The sequence below is a fragment of the Salvelinus sp. IW2-2015 genome, linkage group LG33 (genome assembly GCF_002910315.2).
Source record: "Salvelinus sp. IW2-2015 linkage group LG33, ASM291031v2, whole genome shotgun sequence".
In the NCBI taxonomy this organism is placed as follows: Eukaryota; Metazoa; Chordata; class Actinopteri; order Salmoniformes; family Salmonidae; genus Salvelinus; species Salvelinus sp. IW2-2015.
Genome location: NC_036872.1, coordinates 2,787,192 through 2,810,672, shown reverse-complemented (window position 1 = coordinate 2,810,672; position 23,481 = coordinate 2,787,192). Strand labels below are relative to the sequence as shown.

At 47.3% G+C, this 23,481-nt stretch overlaps 1 protein-coding gene across 1 annotated transcript in view; it reads left to right on the top strand.

The window, feature by feature from the left end:
- The window catches only part of adgrv1 (adhesion G protein-coupled receptor V1), a 190,143-nt gene that overhangs the window by 27,914 nt on the left and 138,748 nt on the right, over positions 1 to 23,481 (top strand). The window contains 17 exon segments of the mRNA XM_070436984.1: positions 3,183 to 3,278; positions 3,898 to 4,002; positions 4,277 to 4,390; positions 8,776 to 9,344; positions 9,461 to 9,731; positions 11,374 to 11,703; positions 12,763 to 12,939; positions 13,369 to 13,592; positions 14,961 to 15,087; positions 15,282 to 15,467; positions 15,705 to 15,885; positions 16,106 to 16,269; positions 16,430 to 16,553; positions 16,739 to 16,999; positions 18,067 to 18,193; positions 18,568 to 18,785; positions 20,028 to 20,762. Of these exon segments, the coding sequence (XP_070293085.1) occupies positions 3,183 to 3,278; positions 3,898 to 4,002; positions 4,277 to 4,390; positions 8,776 to 9,344; positions 9,461 to 9,731; positions 11,374 to 11,703; positions 12,763 to 12,939; positions 13,369 to 13,592; positions 14,961 to 15,087; positions 15,282 to 15,467; positions 15,705 to 15,885; positions 16,106 to 16,269; positions 16,430 to 16,553; positions 16,739 to 16,999; positions 18,067 to 18,193; positions 18,568 to 18,785; positions 20,028 to 20,762 (4,009 nt within the window).

Below are 23,481 nucleotides of genomic sequence, written 5' to 3'. Positions count from 1 at the left end.
GTGGCTCGCCAAGTAGCACTGGTCCCTCTCCAAGCAGCTCTGTAGTTCTTGACAAAGGGCAGTGAGCACCTCACCCCGGAAGTAGGGGGGGGGGGGGGCTTGATGAACCACACTGGTTTGCCGTTTTGCAGACCATCTTCCTCATTGCTCATCAGGTCAACATTAACTCCTCTCGACCATGCATCTAGAAGCAAAAAATGATAGAAAAAACAATAGAACACAATAAACAAATTCCAGTCTCAAGTCAGGCTGTTGTGGTGACCGTATTACCGCCACACCGATTTTAGGCTTGTGTGCGTGCGGCTGCTCGTGTATTGCGAAAACAATAGTTGAGTTCCATCCACCTGGTTGAAAGGGTCTCCACATGCCTTTTGGCTCCGTGCACTGGTTGTATCACCCACAAACACCTACCCAAAGGTCATTATAATCAAAGAAGATATGCAACACGTTATGCATGTGATACTGGCAGTGCACAGAGCTACAGATATCTGGAATAGAGTAGGAAACATAACACTCTGAACCAGGTGGGTGCAATTCGACATCTGTTTTCTTTCTAGACTCAAATAGAGAACTTGAGACATGTAATTGGACCAGTAGTAATACAGGAGTAACGAACCTAGTGTTACACAGAAGCTACTTGTCCAAAAGGCTTACCCGCTTTCTCCTCTGGCGACACTTCTTTGCATGTTTCTCCAAGATTGTGTCCCCCATGTTCTCAGGTTAACCTGAGAGATACGCCCACCTCACAATCACGTAATACAGGAGGTGGAGCAAGAACCCGCACTGGATATAAGCACATGGTTAATTTTATGTTGTTTTGGTGGCCAGGACACCGGTGCAGGGCCTCGCTATCGTATGTAAAAAGGGCGTTAAACATACCTTTGACAGTTTCACTCTTTTTTTTCCTACGGTTTGCAACCGCACATGAGGACAAAGATCGTACTTTTTGGAAAGATTTTCTCTGGTCTGATGAAACAAAAATAGAGCTGTTTAGCCATAATGACCATAGTTATGTTTGGAGGAAAAAGGGGGAGGCTTGCAGGCCGAAGAACACCATCCCAACCGTGAAGCACGGGGGTGGCAGCATCATGTTGTGGGGGTGCTTTGCTGCACTTCACAAAATAGATGGCATCATGAGGAGGGAAAAGTGTGGATATATTGAAGCAGCATCTCAAGACATCAGTTGAGAAGTTAAAGCTTGGTCGCAAATGGGTATTCCAAATGGACAATGACCCCAAGCATACTTCCAAAGTTGTGGCAAAATGGCTTAAGGACAACAAAGTCAAGGTATTGGAGTGGCCATCACAAAGCCCTGACCTCAATCCTATAGAAAATTTGTGGGCAGAACTGAAAAAGCATGTGCGAGCAAGGAGGCCTACAAAAACCTGACTCAGTTACACCAGCTCTGTCAGGAGGAATAGGACAAAATTCACCCAACTTATTGTGGGAAACTTGTGGAAGGCTACCCGAAACATTTGACCCAAGTTAAACAATTTAAAGGCAATGCTACCAAATACTAATTGAGTGTATGTACACTTCTGACCCACTGGGAATGTGATGAAAGAAATAAAAGCTGAAATAAATCATTCTCTCTTCTATTAGTCTGACATTTCACATTCTTAAAATGAAGTGGTGATTCTAACTGACCTACGACAGGGAATTTCTACTAGGATTAAAGGTCAGGAATTGTGAAAAACTGAGTTTAAATGTGGCTAAGGTGTATGTAAACTTCCGACTTCAACTGTAATTTGCATGGTTCATATTTACACATGTAAATACAGTCATCCTTTGTATGAAAAAAAATTAAATAAACAGCCAAAATATTTATAACAGAAATAAAAATCATCTGAGACACGATCTTGTTCTCATTGACTTAGTTATATACAAAGTTAGCTAGCTTAGGTAGCTCACTCGTTTTTCTCTCGTTCAAAACACTTGATACATCAAAATAACCAGAAAACTCATAACAGTTTAGATAAACATGTTTTCGCTAGATTTTGAAAACGAAACCATTCTTATAAATGTTACAAACCGAAAAAAACAGGATAAATATGAAGACAAGGAGAATTGGTTTGTTTTCACTGGGCTTCTCTTCCACTACCTGACGAAATAGGGATTTCCCCGCCTGCAGCCGTTGAAAAATGTACGTGTCGTGCATAGTCCGAACATTTCCAGAAACGTGCTATCCTAGACATTCCCGTATCATGCGTATCAGTGTTCGGGGATGTGTGGGAGTGTGCAGGAATGATTGGGAAATTCCCACCCACGACCGTGCACCTCAAATTTCACCGGAATATAGTTGATCCGATTTCACCCAAAAACTCTGCTTTCCATGCAGTGAGAGTGTTTGTGTGATACCTATTTCAGACAGAATTGACGATATGTGACCAGTAACAAAATCTGGCAATGTTTATAGTATATGACCCCTTTTGAAACACTCCCATTTTTACCACTTTCTTGTGGGCATACGCCTTTTGGGAGAAGGGGTGTGCCGATATGGGTGGGCTATTTGAATAAATCCATTGAATATACACAAAGAAATCCCCTAGTTTACCAATGTCGAGTGGTTACAGACATCGCACGCACTTGAAAATGTGGTGCCACCGTTAAACCACCTTCTTCACAAAAAATGCATCAATGGCTGATCATCAAGTGTTGTTTACTCGTTTGGATGTTTTCAGTGTGTCAATTTATCAGCCAATGTGATCTCACCATCGCACTTTGCTTTCAAACTCCCCACCAGTTATTTGGGCTGAAGACAGATGTGTGGTCTAAGTTAGAAACATATACATATTAACCCGTCATTTATTCGCTAATTATAAGGCTCCTTTAAATATTTACCTGTCAAAGTACAATACAAAAAGATGAAGTGGCAGATGTGCTTGTGTGCTCCCCCAGGCTTAACGCCAAGGCATTTCTGTGACAATAGACAAGAACAGCTCAACGTTACAACTACATACATTTCCACGGAGAGCATAAATGCATTCAAAGCATTTAGGTGAAGCCTCGTGAATGTACCGGCTTTGTTACTGACTTCACCTTTCAGATGCAAAGTGGTATAAAGAAGATGGCACGGTAAAAGATGGCACATTTTTTGTCTTCGTATAAAAGGGATATGATACTGTTTGTGTGCCTGATAAGGGAATAGAACTATGGATTTCTCATCCTTTCTCTTCTTTCAGAGCTCCTCCAATGGCGTGAGACTCGGGACGCCCAACAGAGCCACCATCACCATCCTGTCCAATGACAATGCCTTCGGAATCATCTCCTTCAACTCTGTAAGAAACATCTATCTGTCTGGTGTTGATTCTTGCTTATAGCATAGGCCTACATTCCAATCAACCAGTTCCGTTTGAACCGTCATTGAATGTAAAGCGAATCCCAGCGAATCCTACCTACTACAGTACGTACCATGTTAGATTGAGAGGGAAGGCTTTAGCCACAGTCAGGATAAGGAAATTAAGCTTTGGACAGGGGAGGGGTGGGGCAAGGGTGGGGGTCAAATGCCACAGAGGGTATCCATGCAGATGGTTGTGCAGGAGGGGTCTGGGGTTGCCAGGGGCAGCACAACCACAAAGGCTGCAGTTTGCTCCTAGGATTAACTTGTCAGTGGGAGTTTTGAGAGTTACTATGGTAACCATAGTATTGGGTCCTGCCTGCATCCCCCTTAGGGTCTTATTCGGGATCATTATTTTGCTTCTTGGAAATCAATGAAGGACTCTCTGCCTCCGGAATTACGATTCTGAAACATGTTTTCTTTTTGTTTAGTTTTAGAGTCAATATGCTCATCATGTCATCTGTGAAAGTTGTGGTCTTGTGAAGAGGAACTAATTAATTTCATAATCACTAAAGACAATGTTAATTCTCTCTCTCTCTCTCTTTTTTTCTCTCTTCCAGACTGAACAGATCATTGTGGATGAGCCTAGAGGGAGGAACCAGTATGTGCCTCTCAGCCTGGTCAGAGAGAAGGGGACGTATGGGACAGTGACGGTCAACTTTGAGGTGAGGTCACTGTAACTGATCCCTGTTTGACCTCCCTTTGGTTAGGTCATGTCAGATCATTAGGCCGGTTGCATTTTAGTATGGATGTCTATCTGTCACCCGGTCCACTTATGCCAGCCACACACACACACACACACACACACACACACACACACACACACACACACACACACACACACACACACACATGCAGATACACACTTTTAAGATAAACGTATTCCTGTCATTCTGAGGACAATATGTGAGCAATATGTTGTGGTTTCTACACGGGCAGATCTCGGAAGGCCCTAACCCTGCCCTGGAGGACCTCAGTCCAGACCGGGGGAACATCACCATTCCACCTGGACGAGCTTTGGTGGTATTTAGCATCCTCATCCAGGATGACCAGGTACCCTGTCCTCTCCACCCCTTCTGTATGCTATCACTTACACCTTTTACCAGACAGCTTCACATCAGACACATCGATCGTCTGAAGCTTTCTTTTGCAGGCTAAGAAAACCCAGAGTTACATATCAATAAACTATTGAAACAACACTATATATTCCCATATTATGTACCGAATGTATCTAGTATATATAATAATCATATGCACTGCTGCTACTCTGTTTATAATATATCCTGATGCTTAGTCACCTTACCCCTATAAATATTAAAATCAAAAAACGATGTTTTAAGAGAGAATAGGCATTGGTCTGAAACCAAAAAAAGAAAGGAAATTCACATGAGCACCACAATGCCTATACCACCCATGCTCTACCAAGGTTTTACAGCACACAACTTAGACCTACTACAGTAGCTATGTTGGTATTATACTTCAAACTATGTGTAGGCAGGTTGCTTCGGATTCAAACCTTCTCAAACAGCTAAATTCATATTCTTAGAGGAGGTGCTTCCACAGTAATGTGATTTGTACCGCATGCAAGGTACAGCATACAACGAAAAGTATTGTATCTGCCAGAGAAAAAGGCAGACGTGCTTTGTTTGTTACTTATTTTTTTACTTATTTTGTACATAATGTTGCCGCTACCGTCTCTTATGACCGAAAATAACTTCTGGACATCAGGACTGCGATTACTCACCACGGACTGGCAGAATCATTTTTTTTCATTTAACGAGTCTGACGAGCCTGACGCAAACGATATACTGCTTTTTCGGGAACAGGCCCAAATCCCTGTGATTTGCGTGAAGAGGAGGCGGAGAAAAAGGGTCCGGAGGTCGGAGGTGCCTTCTGAGAATTCGGCGGAGATCGAATAAACCCCCACTTCCTTTCATTCTGCTAGCAAATGGGCAATCTTTGGACAATAAAATAGATGACCTACGCGGAAGATTAAACCACCAACGGGACATTCAAAACTGTTGTATATTATGCTTCACGGAGTCATGGCTGAACGATGACATTATCAACATACAGCTGGCTGGTTATACGCTGCATCGGCAGGATAGAACAGCAGCGTCTGGTAAGACAAAGGGCAGCGGACTATGTATTTTTGTAAATAACAGCTGGTGCACAACATCTAAGGAAGTCTCTAGATATTGCTCACCTCCTGAGGTAGAGTATCTCATTATAAGCTGTAGACCACACTATCTACCTAGTTTTCATCTGTATTTTTCGTAGCTGTTTACATACCACCACAGTCAGAGGCTGGCACTAAGACAGCATTGAATGGGCTGTATTCCGCCATAAGAAAATGCTTTAATGCAGAGAAACTTAAATCTGTTTTAACAAATTTCTATCAGCATGTTAAATGTGCAACCAGAGGGGAAAAAAACTCTGTACCACCTTTACTCCACACACAGAGGCGCATACAAAGCTCTCCCTCGCCCTCCATTTGGCAAATCTGACCATAATTCTATCCCCCTGATTCCTGCTTACAAGCAACAATTAAAGCAGGAAACACCAGTGACTAGATCAATAAAAAAGTGGTCAGATGAAGCAGATGCTAAGCTACAGGACTGTTTTGCTAGCACAGACTGGAATATGCTCCGGGATTCCTCCAATGGCATTAAGGAATACATCACATCAGTCATTGGCTTCATCAATAAGTGCATAGATGACATCGTCCCCACAGTGATCGTACGTACATACCCGAACCAGAAACCATGGATTACAGGCAGCATCCGCACTGAGCTAAAGGCTAGAGCTGCCGCTTTCAAGGAGCGGGACTGGAAGCTTATAAGAAATCCCACTATGCCCTCCGACAAACCATCAAACAGGCAAAGCGTCAATACAGGACTAAGATCAAATCGTATTACAATGGCTCTGACGCTCGTTGGATGTGGCAGGGCCTGCAAACCATTACAGACTACAAAGGTAAGCACAGCCGAGAGCTGCCCAGTGACACGAGCCTACCGGACGAGCTAAACTACTTCTATGCTCGCTTCGAGGCAAATAACACTGAAACATGCATGAGAGCACCAGCTGTACCGGAAGTCTGTGTGTTCACACTCTCCGCAGCTGATGTGAGTAAGACCTTTTGACAGGTCAACATTCACAAGGCCGCAGGGCCAGACGAATTACCAGGACTTGTACTGCGAGCATGCGCTGACCAACTAGCAAGTGTCTTCACTGACATTTTCAGCCTCTCCCTGTCCGAGTCTGTAATACCAACATGTTTTAAGCAGACCACCATAGTGCCTGTGCCCAAGAACACTGTGGTAACCTGCCTAAATGACTACCAACCCATAGCACTCACGTCTGTAGCCAGGAAGTGCTTTGAAAGGCTGGTCATGGCTCACTTCAACACCATCATCCCAGAAACCCTAGACCCGGTCTAATTTGCATACCGCCCCAACAGATCCACAGATAATGCAGTCTCTATTGCACTCCACACTGCCCTTTCCCACCTGGACAAAAGGAACACCTATGTGAGAATGCTATTCATTGACTACAGCTCAGCGTTCAACACCATAGTGCCCTCAAATCTTATCAATAAGCTAAGGACCCTGGGACTAAACACCTCCCTCTGCAACTGGATCCTGGACTTCCTGACGGGCCGCCCCAGGTGGTAAGGGTAGGTAACAACACATCAGCCACGCTGATCCTCAACACAGGGGCCCCTCAGGGGTGCGTGCTCAGCCCCCTCCTGTACTCCTTGTTCACTCATGGCTGCACAACTAGGCACGACTCCAACGCCATCATTAAATTTGCCGATGACACAACAGTGGTAGGCCTGATCACCGACAACAACAAGACAACCTATAGAGAGGAGGTCAGAGACCTGGCCGTGTGGTGCCAGGACAACAACCTATCCCTCAACGTGATCAAGACAAAGGAGATGATTGTTGACAACAGGAAAAAGAGGACCGAGCACACCCCCATTCCCGTCGACGGGGCTGCAGTGGAACAGGTTGAGAGCTTCAAGTTCCTTGGTGTCCACATCACCAACACACTAACATGGTCCAAGCACACTATGACAGTCGTGAAGAGCGCACGACAACACCTATTCCCCCTCAGGAGACTGAAAAGATTTGGCGTGGGTCCTCAGATCCTCAAAAGTTTCTACAGCTGCACCATCAAGAGTATCCTGACTGGTTGTAACACTGCCTGGTATGGCAACTGCTCGGCCTCCGACTGCAAGGCACTACAGAGGGTATTGCGAACGGCCCAGTACATCACTGGAGCCAAGCTTCTTGCCATCCAGGACCTCTATACCAGGCGGTGTCAGAGGAAGGCCCTACAAATTGTCAAAGACTCCAGCCACCCTGGTCAGACTGTTCTCTCTGCTACCACACGGCAAGCGTTACCGGAGTGCCAAGTCTAGGTCCATGAGGCTTCTAAACAGCTTCTACCCCCAAGCCATAAGACTCCTGAACATCTAATCAAATGGCTAACCAGACTATTCACATTGCCCCTCCCCCTCCACACCACTACCACTCTCTGTTGTCATCTATGCATAGTCACTTTAATTAACTCTACCTAACCAGTGCCCCCACACATTGACACTGTACCTGCACCTATATTGTTATTTTTTACTGCTCCTCTTTAATTACTTGTTACTTTTATCTCTTATTCTTATCCCGTATTTTTTGAAACTGCACTGTCGGTTAGGGGCTGGTAAGTAAGCATTTCCCTGTAAGGTGAATTCAATCCCATATGCCCTGATCTCATTCTACACATCATATCTTCCCTTGTGTTTCCATTAAATCAAGTCAAATTTTATTAGTCACATGCGCCGAATACAACTGGTGTACAACAGCACCTGTTGTATTCGGCGCATGTGACTAATAAAATTTGACTTGATTTAATGGAAACGCAAGGGAAGTTATGATGTGTAGAATGAGATCAGGGCATATGGGATCGAATTCCTCTTTGAAATTGATAGGGAACCATGGTAGTGGAATGTGTAATGGCTGTATGGTAGAGGAAATGGTTGAACATGTATTATTATGTTGTGAAATGTATGATGTAGTAAGGGAGAGGTGGTTTGACAGGGTCAGAGAGGTTGGACGGGTATTGGGTGATGGGAGTTGTTAGGTTTGTAGGAATTATTTCGGGGTTAATTAAGAGAATATAGTGGTGTAGATAGGTTGTGACTGCACATTGTAAATATGCTACTGGAACGGACCCTGTATATTGTATACTTACTTACTTTACCGTGTTCTTTTTATTTCTTATTTTTGTAATTTGTGTGTTTTTTTTCTATCTTGTTATTGTTTGTATTTGTTGAGGTTAGAGCTCGCAAAAAAGTCAATTCACTGTAATTGTGCATGTGACAGTAAAACGTGAAACTATTTCCATGGTAACACTCACTTAACCATTGTGATTTCCCTCAGATCCCTGAGGATGACGAGGTGTTCACTGTCAGGCTGACAGGTGTGGCAGGCGGGGCGGTCCTCAACCCCAATGGCAGCAGCGTGGAGCTGAAGATCCGCCGTAATGACAGCCCCCTGCGCTTCTCCCAGTCCCAGATGGCCGTGGCCGAGACCGCCGGGGTCATCTCCCTGACCATAACCCGCGGCCTTCTGGCCGACCACGGCCGCTTGGTAGGCTCAGATGACACGGAGGTCTCCGTGGACTACGTGGTCTTCAGCGGCGACGGGGCGGGCAGTGCCACTCCGGCGGTGGATTTCATGGACCTGCAGGCGGTGCGCACAGTGACATTTCCCCCATGGGTCTATGAGGCACGTCTGCTCTTCAACGTCAGCGATGACGAGGTGCCGGAGATTGCCGAGTCGTTCCACGTAGTGCTGCTGGAGGAGACGGTGAGAGGAGACGCCGTGCTGATCCCGCCCAATGCCGTCCTGGTCACCATCGAGCCCAATGATAAACCCCACGGGGTCCTGTCAATCAGTGGCAGCCCCCTCAACCAACTAATCAGTATCAACGAGGATATGACTGACAGGTTGGTCAAACTGATCAGTGTATCATCTTATAACATGATCGTTTCCAAACACACTGAACCTCAACTGTTTCTGTGTCTCTGCTATTCTCACAACCCCGCCCTGTCTTGTCCAAAAGATTTGACGGTATCTCCATCGTGAGGAACGGCGGTAACTACGGTGACGTCTCTGTCAACTGGACCATCAGTCGGAACTCCAGCGACCGCTCGCCCGTGTCAGATGACCTGAGCCCCGAGGCGGGCACACTGTGGTTGACGGCGGGTCAGATGAGCGCGGTCTTGCCCTTGAACATCACAGCAGATGAGCTTCCAGAGGAAGCAGAGGCCTTTGTCCTCCGACTGCTGCCGGACACTGTGCAGGGAGGGGCCGAAGTGGACGAGCCTATGGAGGTCAGTCTGGCCTAGCTAGGATATGATTGGTTAGGATTCTGCTGCTGTTGATTGATTGGATTGGTTGATTGGTCCATCTATATTTTAAGTTTCAGTTCTAATACTAGAGGCTGACGATTTGTTTTGTATACAGAGATAAGGTTTTCTAGTATTTAAACCAGATATTATGTTCAGTTCTGTCATGTTGTTGATGCTGTTGGTTTTGAGGAGCTCTGTGTTGGTTGCTGTTTATTTACAATTACAAATTCAAGCTGGGGAAGACAGAAGGACAGACAGTCAGAAAGCTGCTTGTCAACCCTGGGAGCTTAGTGCCATGTCGAACATAGGGCAGCGCCTGACAGAGAGGGCGGGAGGGAGGGAGCAGGTCTACTACCCACGCCCTCCTGAGGAAGTTTGCGGGGGAGGGCTGCACTTGTGGGAGACACATCTGGAGAGCAGTCCCCTCCTCCCTAGAGGATGTGGTCGTGTGTGTGTGTGTGTGTGTGTGTGTGTGTGGTCTGTGTGGTGTGTGTGTGTGTGTGTGTGGTGTGTGTGTGTGTGTGTGTGTGTGTGTGTGTGTGTGTGTGTGTGTGTGTGTGTGTGTGTGTTGGTGGTGGATGGCTGGGAGACTAAGCACACGACTGTTGTGACAGTAGACCCTATTAATACCTGTCACTTCACACTGGGTGTTCCCTTAATGTGGTTGAATGAAACGAAACAAAGACAACTGTGGGGGTATGCCTGTGTCCTCACAAGGATAGTAAATCAAGGAAGATTCAACAACAAGTGGGGACTTTTCACCCGTCGTCACAAGGAAAAGGCTATTTTTGGGTTTAGGGTTAAGGCTGAGGGTCAGGTTTAGGATTAGGGTTTGTGGTTAGGGTTAGGGGTTAGGGAAAATAGGATTTAATTTTGGTCCCCACAATGATAGTAAAACAAACGTGTGTGTGTGTGTGTGTGTGTGTGTGTGTGTTGTGTGGTGTGTGTGTGTGTGTGGGTGTGGCAGTGTAAAGTCTTTATTATTGCCATCTTTGTCACAGCTTCCCATCTTGGCTATGTGTTGAAAGGAGTGGGTAGATCCAACCTTGTTTATGTTTAATGTATTAGAACACACAACACACACCACACACAGCACACACACACACACACACACAACACGCACACACAACACACACACACACACACACACACACACACACACACCACCACACACACACACACACACACACACACACACACACACACACACACACCACACACACACACACACACACACACACACACACACGCACACACACGCACACACACAGGGGTTGACTCTCAGCGTGTGGTATCTGCTGCCGTGTGTGTATAAGCAGTTGACTAAGCACTGCTTATAAGCTTTAGAACGCAACGCTTGTAGTTAATCAATGCATCCGTCAAGAGAATGCAAATGATTTAACACACACTCCAAATGCTGCAAGCCTGCAACACTTAAAACCTGTCAGACAGCCGTGAGTCCTGGTCAAACATCTACAGTAAGCCCTAGTAAAAAAAGCTCATGAAAGCTATTCTTGCCCATTTAATTAAAGAGGATGCATCTCTAAAATTAGCCCAGGGTTCTTTCTTTACGACACAGAGTCTGATGCTTTCTCCTCCTTCCTCTCCCTCCTTCCTTCCACAGATGATGTTCTACCTCCAGGACAGCGATGACGTGTACGGCCTGTTCCGCTTCCATCCGGAGGAGAACCAGAACATCCAAAGTCAGCCCGATGGACGCTTCCTGTCCCTTAGCTTTCTGCGGGAGGGGGGCACCCTGGGGGAGGTATCCCTAGCCCTCACTGCCCTCTACATCCCCGCGGGGCCCGTGGACCCCGGGCTGGCCCGGGACGGGGTGCTGAACGGCAGCCGCTCTACTACCGTGCTGTTCTCTCAGGGCCAGGATCTGACCAGACTCACCCTGCCCGTCCGCAATGACGCCTTCCTGCAGAACGGAGCCCACTTCCTCATCCAGGTGGGGCCAGAGGTCTCGGACGGCAACACTTTTGGGTCAAATACTGACCCAGTCATAGAAGCACTGTCACAGGGAGTGGGAACACACAATTCATACAAGGTTTCAAATACAGTAGATTATTTAAATGAGTGTGAAGACCTTAAATGAACGTAGCTCACCTGTGCTACTGTATGCAAATGGTTTTAGAAAGTGGTCAGTGGCTCCAGCTTTGGAAAATGTTGGTTGGTTCTTAGTTTTGTCAAGCTTGTCCAGATACATGGTCCCTCATTTGCATGTGTGAGTGACTTGGACCTGAGAACTGTGCTCTGGCCTGTTGCCATGGGATCTGTCCAAGCATCCAAACAAACAGCCCTCATCAGGCAGCGCTTGAAAACAAACACAAAATGGAAGTACCTCCTTCACATTCAATGGGTCCCAAACTGCTCCCTCACACACACACACACACACACACACAACACCCAAACCACACACACACACACACCACACACACACACACACACACACACACACACACACACACACACACACACACACACACACACACACACACACACACACACACACACACACACACACACACACACACACACACACACACACACGCGCACATGCAAAAAGCACCACACACACACACAAAGCCCAAAGAAGAAGCAGAATGACAGTGCTGAGAGGTCTTTGGAGAAAGTAATTCATAGTGTAGTGAGAGTGTGAAGCTAAGAGAGTGGTTTATTTGGAATCATGGAGGGGTAAAGAGGTACAGTACTGCACAATAGAACACGAATGCCTGAGAGAAAACTGCAACATTGCATTAACGCTTAACATTCTGTTCGTTCCCTGATGAACTAATAACTCCACAATACCCGAATGAAACCCACACCTGTACTTATACAGTATACTGCCCATGTGAGAGTCATGTACTTATTTTATTTTTTTTAAAGACATTTTTCCATTTGGATAACACAACAAAAATGTGGCCTACTGGTAGGAAAGTTGAGACATGTATTGGAAGATGGCTATAAGGGGATTTGTGCTTAGTCGTCATTGCTGTCTCTCTTTCAGCTGGATAGTGTGGACCTGGTCAGTATCAGCCCTCCCATCCCGTCTGTGAGTCCTCGCTTCGGAGGGGCGCTCAACCTCACCCTCACAGTCACCCCCGACATCGCCAATGGGGAGATCGGCTTCACCAGTAACACCACGGTGGTGGTGTATGAGCCTGAGGTCACCAACACTAGCACGGTACAATGCTAATCCTCTGTCTGCGTCTGTGGCACACATGTTAGCATGGCACGCTATTACGCTAACCATCTCTCTTTATCAATGACACACACGTTAGCATAGTACGCTAACCCTCTGTATGCTCAATGGCACACCTGTGTAGTGTACCGTGACTCTGGAATGATCTGGCTCGAGATATTGTATATGTGGGGATGTTACTTTGATGTTACAATGATGACTTTACCGCAATGAAATGTTTTTCAAATCGTAATTACTGCAGTTGAATGATCACTACAGTATGTTTGAACAGCAATTTGCAGGTCTTGTTTCATGTAACGTAGCTTCAGTGCTTATAATGGATAGGCTTCTAATCCTACGACTCAGTTTGTTCCTAATGTCTCGTATGATTGCAGATGGTTGAGGGATAGGATATTCTTCCTCCTCCCACAGGTGACCCTCAGCCTGCGGCGGGACGGGACAGACGGCAAGGCCGTGGTGTTCTGGAGCCTTCGACCAATCGGAGACAACCAGGCTGACATCACCACTGACGACCTGGAAACCCTGAGTGGCTCAGTGGTGTTCCTGACGGGACAGAGTGACGCCGTCATCAACGTCACCGTCATGGCTGATGATATCCCTGAGGTCAACGAGACCCTATCCCTCACTCTGGACAGGTACTGGACAGCAACTCCGGGGAGCTTTTGGTTGGCCAACAGATTCTCATTCTGTTAGTCAGTAGCAATGTAAATAAGTGCCTGTGTCTGATTATGCTCTGTTGAGGTACCACACGCCATTGCCATATGTCCTGGGATTTGAATCAGTAGCGTACTGTCCACTTGTTCATTTACCTTAACAACAATGCCTGGCTGTGCTTCAAATGATTAAAGCAATGAAATAGTATTTTTTTTTTAAATAATTGCTAATATGAGCAGGGAGACTAGGGTGTCAGAAGGAAAGCCTATCCCTTAGCCCTGTTCCTACCCCTACTCCAATTCCTGCCTGTCATCTGTTACCGATGACCTGTGACGGGAACATTGGCTCTCCCTCCCTCCCTCCCTCCCCTCCTGCAGGGTGGAGACTCCGCGCTTTGTAGTGTACTTCGGGTAAGTGGCGAGTGGAGTGAGCCTGGACTCTTTGTGTGCTTTAAATCACGACTTTGTCTAGGGGGGAAAGGGACCACTTTAGGATTTATTGGGCCTTTGGTTTGATGGGAAAGGGGTGTTGTTGGGGTGGTTTTGTGGGGGTGTGCATTGGGAAGAGAGGAGCGTGGGTGTGGGGAGTAAGGAGGGATCTTCTTTGTGTTGCACCTAATTTGAACCATTCTTTATGCCCTCCTGTAAAGACATCAGTGTTTGTATGCATGATGCGAGTTGGACTCAAGTGTTTGTTTGGTATGCTTTGCTCTGTCCGGCCTCTGCTTTTCATTTACCCTTTATGTGGCCACACTCGCACACATGTACACACACACACACACACACACACACACACACACACACACTCACACACACACACACACACACACACACACACACACACACACACACACACACACACACACACACACACACACACACACACACACACACACACACACACCACGCACGCACGCACGCACGCACGCACGCACGCACGCACGCACACACACACACAACACCACACACACACACACACACATACACCCTGCTCATCAGGGGCCAGGCTGACAGAACACACAGCCCCCCCCCCCCCCCCCTGCTGTGAGAGAGAGAGACTCATGGGGCCACTGAGTGACACGGTTAATCAGAGCACTCAAACAACAGGCCTCTGGTCAATACTGAACACGAGACAATACAAGGAATTTACTCATTCACTGTTTTAAAATGAAGGGTAAGTTGATGAAAATACTTGATTTCTGCGGAAAGCTTTGAAGTGTATCTCCTTGTTGTTTTACAAGCAATACATGCTGGCTGTTTTAAAATTCCCCCACAACCCACATTCCCACTGCGATGAAGGCCTGTGAGTTCCTTTTTGGTCTAGCCGCTGAGTTCCCCTCTGTGTTGCAGGGTTAACGTTGAGAACCAGATCCTGAAGCCTGGCTTCACCAGTCGAGAGATTGTCATTGTGGAGAACGACGACCCAGGTGGAGTCTTTGAGTTCTCCCCCTTCTCCAGAGGACCCTGGTATATCAACGTACGTCTGGCACACAGACAGGCCTCATGACTGTTGATGCTCATCTGTTTCATCTACTGTGATGCATGTTGAATAGCATCTTGACCAACCAGGTCATTTTCGCAAACTGTTCTCAATTGATTACCTACATCAATAACAGCAACACCTCTGACCCCTAGTTTGTCCTGGTTTGCCCTGTGACCTTTTCTTTATAGGAAGGTGAGGCGGTGGAGCTGCGTGTCATCAGGGCCCAGGGGCAGTTGCTCAAACAGCTGGTGCGGTATGTCCTCATGCCCTCGGGCAACGCCGAGTTCTACGGCGCCACGGGCATCCTGGAGTTTAAGCCCGGGGAGAGGGAGGTGCTGGTGGCACTGGTGGCAAGGCCTGACGGGGTCCCTGAGGTACAGCTACACTACTGCCTGTCCCCCCTTTATGGCATCATGTATGTATGGCTTGGACACTCCCTCCTGACTGTGAGGGTGTCGCTGGTCCTACTGTTTCCAGTTTTAAATGCCTTTGAAGTTCAAAATCAGTTTGCTGGTTTTGATCGTTTACATGTGTTGGCCCGTAGAACACAGTGCACAGATTACAGTGTGACAGTTCTGTTAAAGTGCCCGTGTGTATGTGTCTGTGTGTAGCTGGATGAGATGTTCTCGATGGTACTCAGCAGCTACAGCACTCCACCCAGTCGCCTTGGCAACCACCGAGAGGTCAACATCACGGTGCGGAAGAATGACGACCCCTTCGGGGTCATAGAGTTCGGCCGGTCTGGAGTGGCAGAGGCCATCAACGAGAGCAAAGGCTCCGAGTCTCACTCAGGTACAATGGAGCAGTGGAGGAACAGTGTCTGAAAACTAGACAGTACTTTAAGACGATATAGTATAAAGAAAGTAAAATAACAGGAAAACATTTGTGATCATATTTTAAGTCATTTTAATTCTTTAGAAGATGAGATTCAGTAGAGAGATTATACAGAAACGAATAGGATTGAGTGTATTATATTGTAAATATTGTGTTCTGTTGTGGGTCACCTTGGCAGTGGCCTATCCTGTGGTGAGGAACAGGGGTCGCTTTGGGGAGGTGTCTGTGTCCTGGGTCCTAGAGCCCCACAGGTCTGCTGACGTCAGTCCCGTACAGGGATACGTTGTGTTTGCTGAGGGGGAGTATGTGAAAAACCTCACCCTCTTCTCTGTACCTGATGAGGTAAAGCCATCTCTCAAACGCTACAGTATTTGACCAGGGCTCCTTTACATCATGTGTATAAATATCTATGTCAATAAAATGTCATGGTTTGTATGGTATCTGCTATCTTTTCTACACAATACTTAATCTTTGCCTGACAATATCTTGTTTCCAACATAAGCTCCCAGAGGACATGGAGAATTTCACCATCACACTACTAAACGTGACAGGGGGAGCAAGACTTGGGAATGTACTCAACGCAAGCTTGCAGATCAACAAAAACGATGACCCGATTTACTTTGCAGGTAAAGATATCTTTGATTTGCTCCCTAGCGCTTTATGTAAAGCATTGGGAGTTTTTTCAAGCGCCGCTGTGTGTTAGCAGACATCGAGTGGCTGTATCAAGTGACCTCGTGTTTATGTCACGTGGCGTTGGTGGTTATGTCAGTCGACGTAGGACGACGTAATACTCTGTCTCTCTGTCCTCCAGAGCCTGTGGTTGTCAGGCTTCAGGAGGGGGGTGTGGCCAACTTCACTGTTTTGAGGGCTGGTCCGGCTGACTTTGTTGCCACGGTGATGTATCGCGTGGACTACGGCGGGACGTCACTGGGTGACTTGGCCCCGCTGAGTAACGACACCGTGCTCGTGTTCGGTGTGGGAGAATGGTCGAAGAACATCTCTGTAGCTGTGGAGGAGGACGACACACCTGAGACTGACGAACCCTTCTACGTCATCCTCTACAACACTACAGGTGTGTAAGGCTGCCACGTTTTCTACGCATTCAAACGAACGAGATACTTCTCCTGACCTCGTGACCTGAACAGGAAAAACTCTGCGCTCTAGTTTTAAACAACGGCTAGGTTCCAGAATGGTTCCTGGTTAGGTCACATGGTCAGGAAAAACTCCTGGCCTTACTCACATTGTGTAGTATGGAAGGTTGTCCAATCGAAGTCCTGCTCTCAGTACAATAGCACAAAGAGATATTGGTCAAGTCATTTTAGAGACAGCTGTCGTACGAAACAACCAGCCTCGTTACGTTGACTGTTTTCCTCGTTTACTAGCTGTATCTCCAGTCTCTTTGACAGCTGTTTCTGTACATTGGTGAGCAACTGAGTTGATTAGCATTGACACTGGTGACCCTGAAAAGCCCTCCTAATCCCGGTATTGTGTGACACAAACAGGGATGAAAGCGGCTGGGCCTGTGGGGGAACTTAATTACCGAACTCAGACTCACTCTGCAGGCTGCAGCACAAAGCCCGCCAGCCCAGTCCACTACTCCACTCCGCTGCCTGGCCTGGCTGTATGTGCATGGATTACTTGGAGTGAAAATAAGGGTTAACCCACTCTGCTCCTCTCCAAGCCTTAGTTAACGAGAGAGGGCTCTTATACTGTTTTTCGTGGCGGACATCTGCATATAGAACCCTGACCCGCTCCGCTGGGTTGCCGTGGTTACTGTGTGCTATGGTAATGAGAACCGTCTCCTTTTTGTTATGATATTTAGCATGACAATACTATGTGGGTGTTATAAAGCAACCTCGTCTGTCTCTCTCTCTCTCTCTCTGTTTCTCCTGTAAAAGCACAAGCACATGCTGTGTTTTATTTAAACCAAGCAAGATGTTAAGTTCAAACGAGAACATTTTACTGACTTGAAGGACATTTCATGTTTCTCTCTTGTTCAGTCATTTGTTATTTAATAACAACCGAGGGACATAGAGTTTTAACCGGCATCGTAAATATCTTCAGTGACCACATGCTTAGGAAGCATGTAAAACTGCTCGACTTGAAACGCAGCATGTGTGTGTGTGTTTGCGGCGACAGGTGACGCTGTTGTGTATGGTGCGGACACAGCGACAGTGGTGATCGAGGCCAATGATGAGGCCAACGGAATATTCTCCCTGGAATCCACAGAGAGGTCTGTAGAAGAGGGCAAGACCAACAACTTCTAGTAAGGACCAACTCTAGCCTTAATACACCATACACCTTTCCTGCATGCTTACCCAGCCTCTGGAATAGATTAGCAGCTCTTAATAAACTTATTGAGTTGAATATCCTACCATCTGTTGTTATAATTTCATCCAGTGTGGGACAATTCAGGACCTCGGGGGCCTAATGTCTGTTGGCACTCTTCTCCCTGGCACTTCGTTGGTCCACTAATGTCATTGGTTGCTAAGGAAGTGCTCACATTTGATTTTCAGCTCTTAATCACTTCCTGTTATGAAGGAAAACACAGGAACCAGCATATATTCACGCCTCTAAGGACCTGAGTTGTATGCTTGCGGGTTCTTCCTCAGTCCCACATACAGTCCTTTTGTGTCCTAGTGTTATCAGGGCCAGAGGCCACTTTGGCAACGTGACGGTGTTCTGGCGTCTTTATGCCAATGACACAGCCCTGGAGCCTGGTCAGGAGTTCACCAACACCTCGGGCTCCATCACCTTCACCACGGGAGAGGAGACCAAGCCCATCGTCCTGGAGGCCATCTCAGACAAACTCCCCGAGTTCAACGAGTTCTACGTCCTCAGGCTCGTCAGCATCTCAGGTAAGGGGAAGTGTGAGTGTGAGGCAGATATGCGCCAGGTGAGGGATGTGGGACTGAACTAGTAGTACTCCTGTAGGAAGTAACAGACTCACTCACACACAACGCGCACACACAAGCTCACACACACATACACATGCTGACGCCGTACTCACACATACACTCACACGCACGCATACGCCCATACTCACAAACACACGCACATACACACACACACAAACGCACACAGCCAAACGCTGCAGTCCCATGTATATAGAGAGAGTAGACACTGGACCGTCTTTCACACTGTGTATTCATATACTGTATTCTTCATATAACTCATTCTAATATATCTACTACTGTACATTTCATTTTTGTTATATTGTCTATAAACACTGAGTTTACAAAACATTCAGGACACATCCATGACATAGAGTGACCAGGTGAATTCAGGCGAAAGCTATGATCTCTTATTGATGTCACTTGTTAAATCCACTTTAATCAGTGTAGATGAAGGGGAGGAGACGGGTTAAAGAAGGATTTTTATGTCTTGAGACAATCGAGACATGGATTGTGTATGTGTGCCATTCAGAAGTTGAATGGGCGAGACAAAAAATGTAATTGCCTTTGAACGGTTATGGTAGTCGGTGCCAGCTGCAATGCTGCAGTTTGCTGTGTATTTATCAAGAATTGTCCACCATCCAAATTACATCCAGCCAAGTTGACACAACTGTGGGAAGCCTTGGAGTCAACATGGGCCAGAATCCCCATGGAACAGGGGGGATGCAACTCAATATTAGGAAAGTGTCCTTAATGTTTTATACACTCAGTGTACACCGCCTGAGTGTTAGAATAAGGCTATGAAGTAACAAAATGTGGAAAAAGTCAAGGGGTCTGAATACTTTCCGAAGGCACTCTATCTTACTGGTTTGTATACGCATAGATTGCATTTGGATTACTGATACAATAGTTGTTAACTGGATTCGTCCGGACATGAATGATTTCTTGTTTTTAAGTTTTTGATTATTATGTGTGTACTTGTTTGACATTTTTAGCTAGTAACATAAGCATTTCACTGCACCCGCTATAACATCTGCTAAACTTGGATCTAATTTGATTTGATTTTGTATGTTCTTGACTAGAACATCAACATATGAGCCTTAAAGCTACCTATGTTCTCTCAGTTGAAGTGGGGTGCTCTGTGTCACGTTACAAATGTTGATGATACCAAGCATTAACCATTTTCTGTCCGGTGATATTCCATAGGTGGTTACCCCGGAGAGGGCGGCCGATTGGCTAATACATCCCTCAACGCCTCTGTCCTGATCCCCTTTAACGATGACCCTTTTGGAGTGTTCGCCATTGCCGTCGACAACCTGGACCAGGAAGTGGCTGAGGACATCCTGTCAGAAGAGGACATGTCTGATGTCACTTCCTTCACCATCCTGCGGCAGCAGGGCACCTTCGGGGAAGTGCGGGTTGCCTGGGAGATTGTATCTGTCCGTTTCCCTCTCGGCCTCCCTCCCATGCAGGACCTCCTCCTCAGCGCCTCCTTCCCAAAGGAGGTGGAGCTCAGGCCCCACTCCAGGAGGCACCATTCAGGCACCGACGCCTGGTTCTTCTCGGGCCTTCAGGGGGCCTACGGCACTATCAGCCCAGAGGAAGGGCCTGGCAGTCTTGCTAACTTCACCTTCTCAGCCTGGCTGGTTCCCAGGCCGGACACCAACGGCTTCATCGTGTCCAAGGGCAACAGGAACGGGACGCTGTACTATGGGGTGAAGGTCCAGACCAACGAGTCCCATGTGAGTGTGATGCTGTACTACACAGCCTTGGGAGCCAACAGCACGCTGGTGGCACGGGCCACGGCAGAGAGGTTTGTGGAGGACAACGTATGGCTCCATGTGCTGATCACGGTGGACGATGGGATTATTGAGTTCTTCCTGAATGGCAACCTTATGCCCAGAGGGATTAAGAGTCTCAAAGGAGAGGCCATCACTGACGGTGAGTCCCAATCACTTCATTATCTCTTGAAGCTGGAATCCTTAGTTGCTACTGTACATCTATTTTGGGACTTAGAAATGAATGATACATTCTTCCAGAATGAATGGGTTTGTATCTTACAAATGCCTCGTGAGTTTATTTCAACTGTCGTACCCCGATCAGAACCCAAAATACAAGCTCGTTTTACTGCCAGTGTTTGTAAACAATGTAAATGTAAACAATCACTGTATAGCCTCGAAACATGGTTAAAACTATCATTTTGATATCATGGAAGGTCAGTCCTTGCATCCATAGCTCTGTCTTAGAATTTAAGAGTGGTTATATTTCTCCAGGCCTATACCTCGGCTTTGTACCAAAACACAGACGGGGTGCCTGCTTTGTTATTGTTTCAATTAAAGTCCTCCTCCAGTCTCCTTATAACCTCATTTAACACCGTATTTACTTAACAAAATGCACATCTCAATAGGTGGTGCAGGTACAGTATGTCATGAAATGGCACAAGTGGGTGGGGGGGAGGGGCTTTCCACTTTTGTTCTCTGTTGCTCATTTACATTTAAGTCATTTAGCAGACGCTCTTATCCAGAGCGACTTACAAATTGGTGCATTCACCTTTATGACATCCAGTGAACGGCCACTTACAATACGTGCATCTAAATCTTTTAAGGGGGGGGGTGAGAAGGATTACTTTATCCTATCCTAGGTATTCCTTAAAAGAGTGGGGTTCAGGTGTCTCCGGAATGGTGATTGACTCCGCTGTCCTGCGTCGTGAGGAGTTTGTTCCACCATTGGGCCAGAGCAGCGAAACAGTTTTGACTGGGGCTGAGCGGAACTGTACCCTCAGTGGTAGGGAGGCGAGCAGGCCAGAGGTGGATGAACGCAGTGCCCTTGTTTGGGTGTAGGCCTGATCAGAGCCTGGAGTACTGAGGTGCCGTTCCCCTCACAGCTCCGTAGGCAAGCACCATGGTCGTGTAGCGGATGCGAGCTTCAACTGGAAGCCAGTGGAGAGAGCGGAGGAGCGGGGGGTGACGTGAGAGAACTTGGGAAGTTGAACACCAGACGGGCTGCGGCGTTCTGGATGAGTTGTAGGGGTTTAATGCACAGGCAGGGAGCCCAGCCAACAGCGAGTTGCAGTAATCCAGACGGGAGATGACAAGTGCCTGGATTAGAGACCGTGCGCCGCTTCCTGGTGTGAGGCAGGTCTACTCTGCGGATGTTGTAGAGCATGAACCTACAGGAACGGGCCACCGCCTTGATGTTAGTGAGACGACAGGGTTGTTGTCCAGGATCACGCCAAGTTCTTAGCTCTGGGAGGAGGACACAATGAGTTGTCAACCGTGATGGCGAGATCATGGAACGGGCAGTTCACTTCCCCGGGAGGAAGAGCAGCTCCGTCTTGCCGAGGTTCAGCTTGAGTGTGATCCGTCATCCACATGATATGTCTGCCAGACATGCAAGAGATGCGATTCGCCACCTGCGTCATCAGAAGCGGGAAAGGAGAAGATTAGTTGTGTGTCGTCTGCATTAGCAATGATAGGAGAACCATGTAGAGTTATGACAGAAGCCAAGTGACTTGTGTGATATAAGCGAGAATAGGAGAAGGCCCTAGAACAGAGCCCTGGGGACACCAGTGTGAGAGCACGTGGTGAGGAGACAGATTCTCCGCCACCCCACCTGGTAGGACGACCTGTCAGGATAGGACGCAATCCAAGCGTGGCCGCGCCGGAAATGCCCAACTCGGAGAGTGGAGAGGAGGATCTGATGGTTCACAGTATCGAAGGCAGCCGATAGGTCATAGCAAAAGGATGAGAGCAGAGGAGAAGAGAAGTTAGCTTTAGCAGTGCGGAGCGGCCTCCGTGAACAGAGAAGACATGTCTCAGTTAGAATGACTAGGTCTTGAAACCTGACTGATTCTGGAAATCAAAGAAGGTCATTCTGAGAGAGCATAGCCGAGAGAGGCTGGCGCCCACAAGCGGCACGTTTCAAGATTTTGCAAGAGGAAAAGAAAGAAGGCGATTTACATGGTCTGTAGATTGACATGACATCGGAGAATCGAGTGTAGGTTTTTTCAGAAAGCGGCTGCAACTCTACGCTCTCTGGAAGACGGAAGACGTAGCCAGCGGTCAGATGAGTTGAATGAGCGATGTGAGGTTAAGGGATCAAGGTCTCCGGAAATGGTTCTGGGAAGACGAGAGAGAGGGAATTAGGATCAAGCGGCAGGTTGTGGGCGGCCGGCCGTCACAAGACGCAATTTCATTCTGGAGAGAGCAGGGGAGAAAGAGGTCAAAGCAGCAGCAGGTAGGGGCGAGTGTGAGCAGAACCAGCTGTTCGTTTGGACTTAGGCAAACGAAGGATCGCGATGTCGTCGACCCCTTCTTTCAAAATGGTTGACGAAGTCATCTGCAGAGAGGAGGAGGGGGGAGGGGGAGGAGGATTCAGGAGGGAGGAGAAGGTGTGGCAAGAGCTTCTAGGTTAGAGGCAGATGCTTGGATTAACTTTAGAGTGCTAGAAAGTGGCTTAGCAGCAGAGAACAGAAGAGGAGAATGTAGAGAGGAGAGTGAAAGGAGCCAGTCCGCAGGGAGGCGAGTTTTTCCTCCATTTCCGCTCGGCTGCCCGGAGCCTGATTCTGTGAGCTCGGCAAATGAGTGGCGTCGAGCCACGGGCGGGAGATGGACCGAGGGCGGCCTGGAGGATAGAGGGACAATAAGAGTCAAAGAGCAGA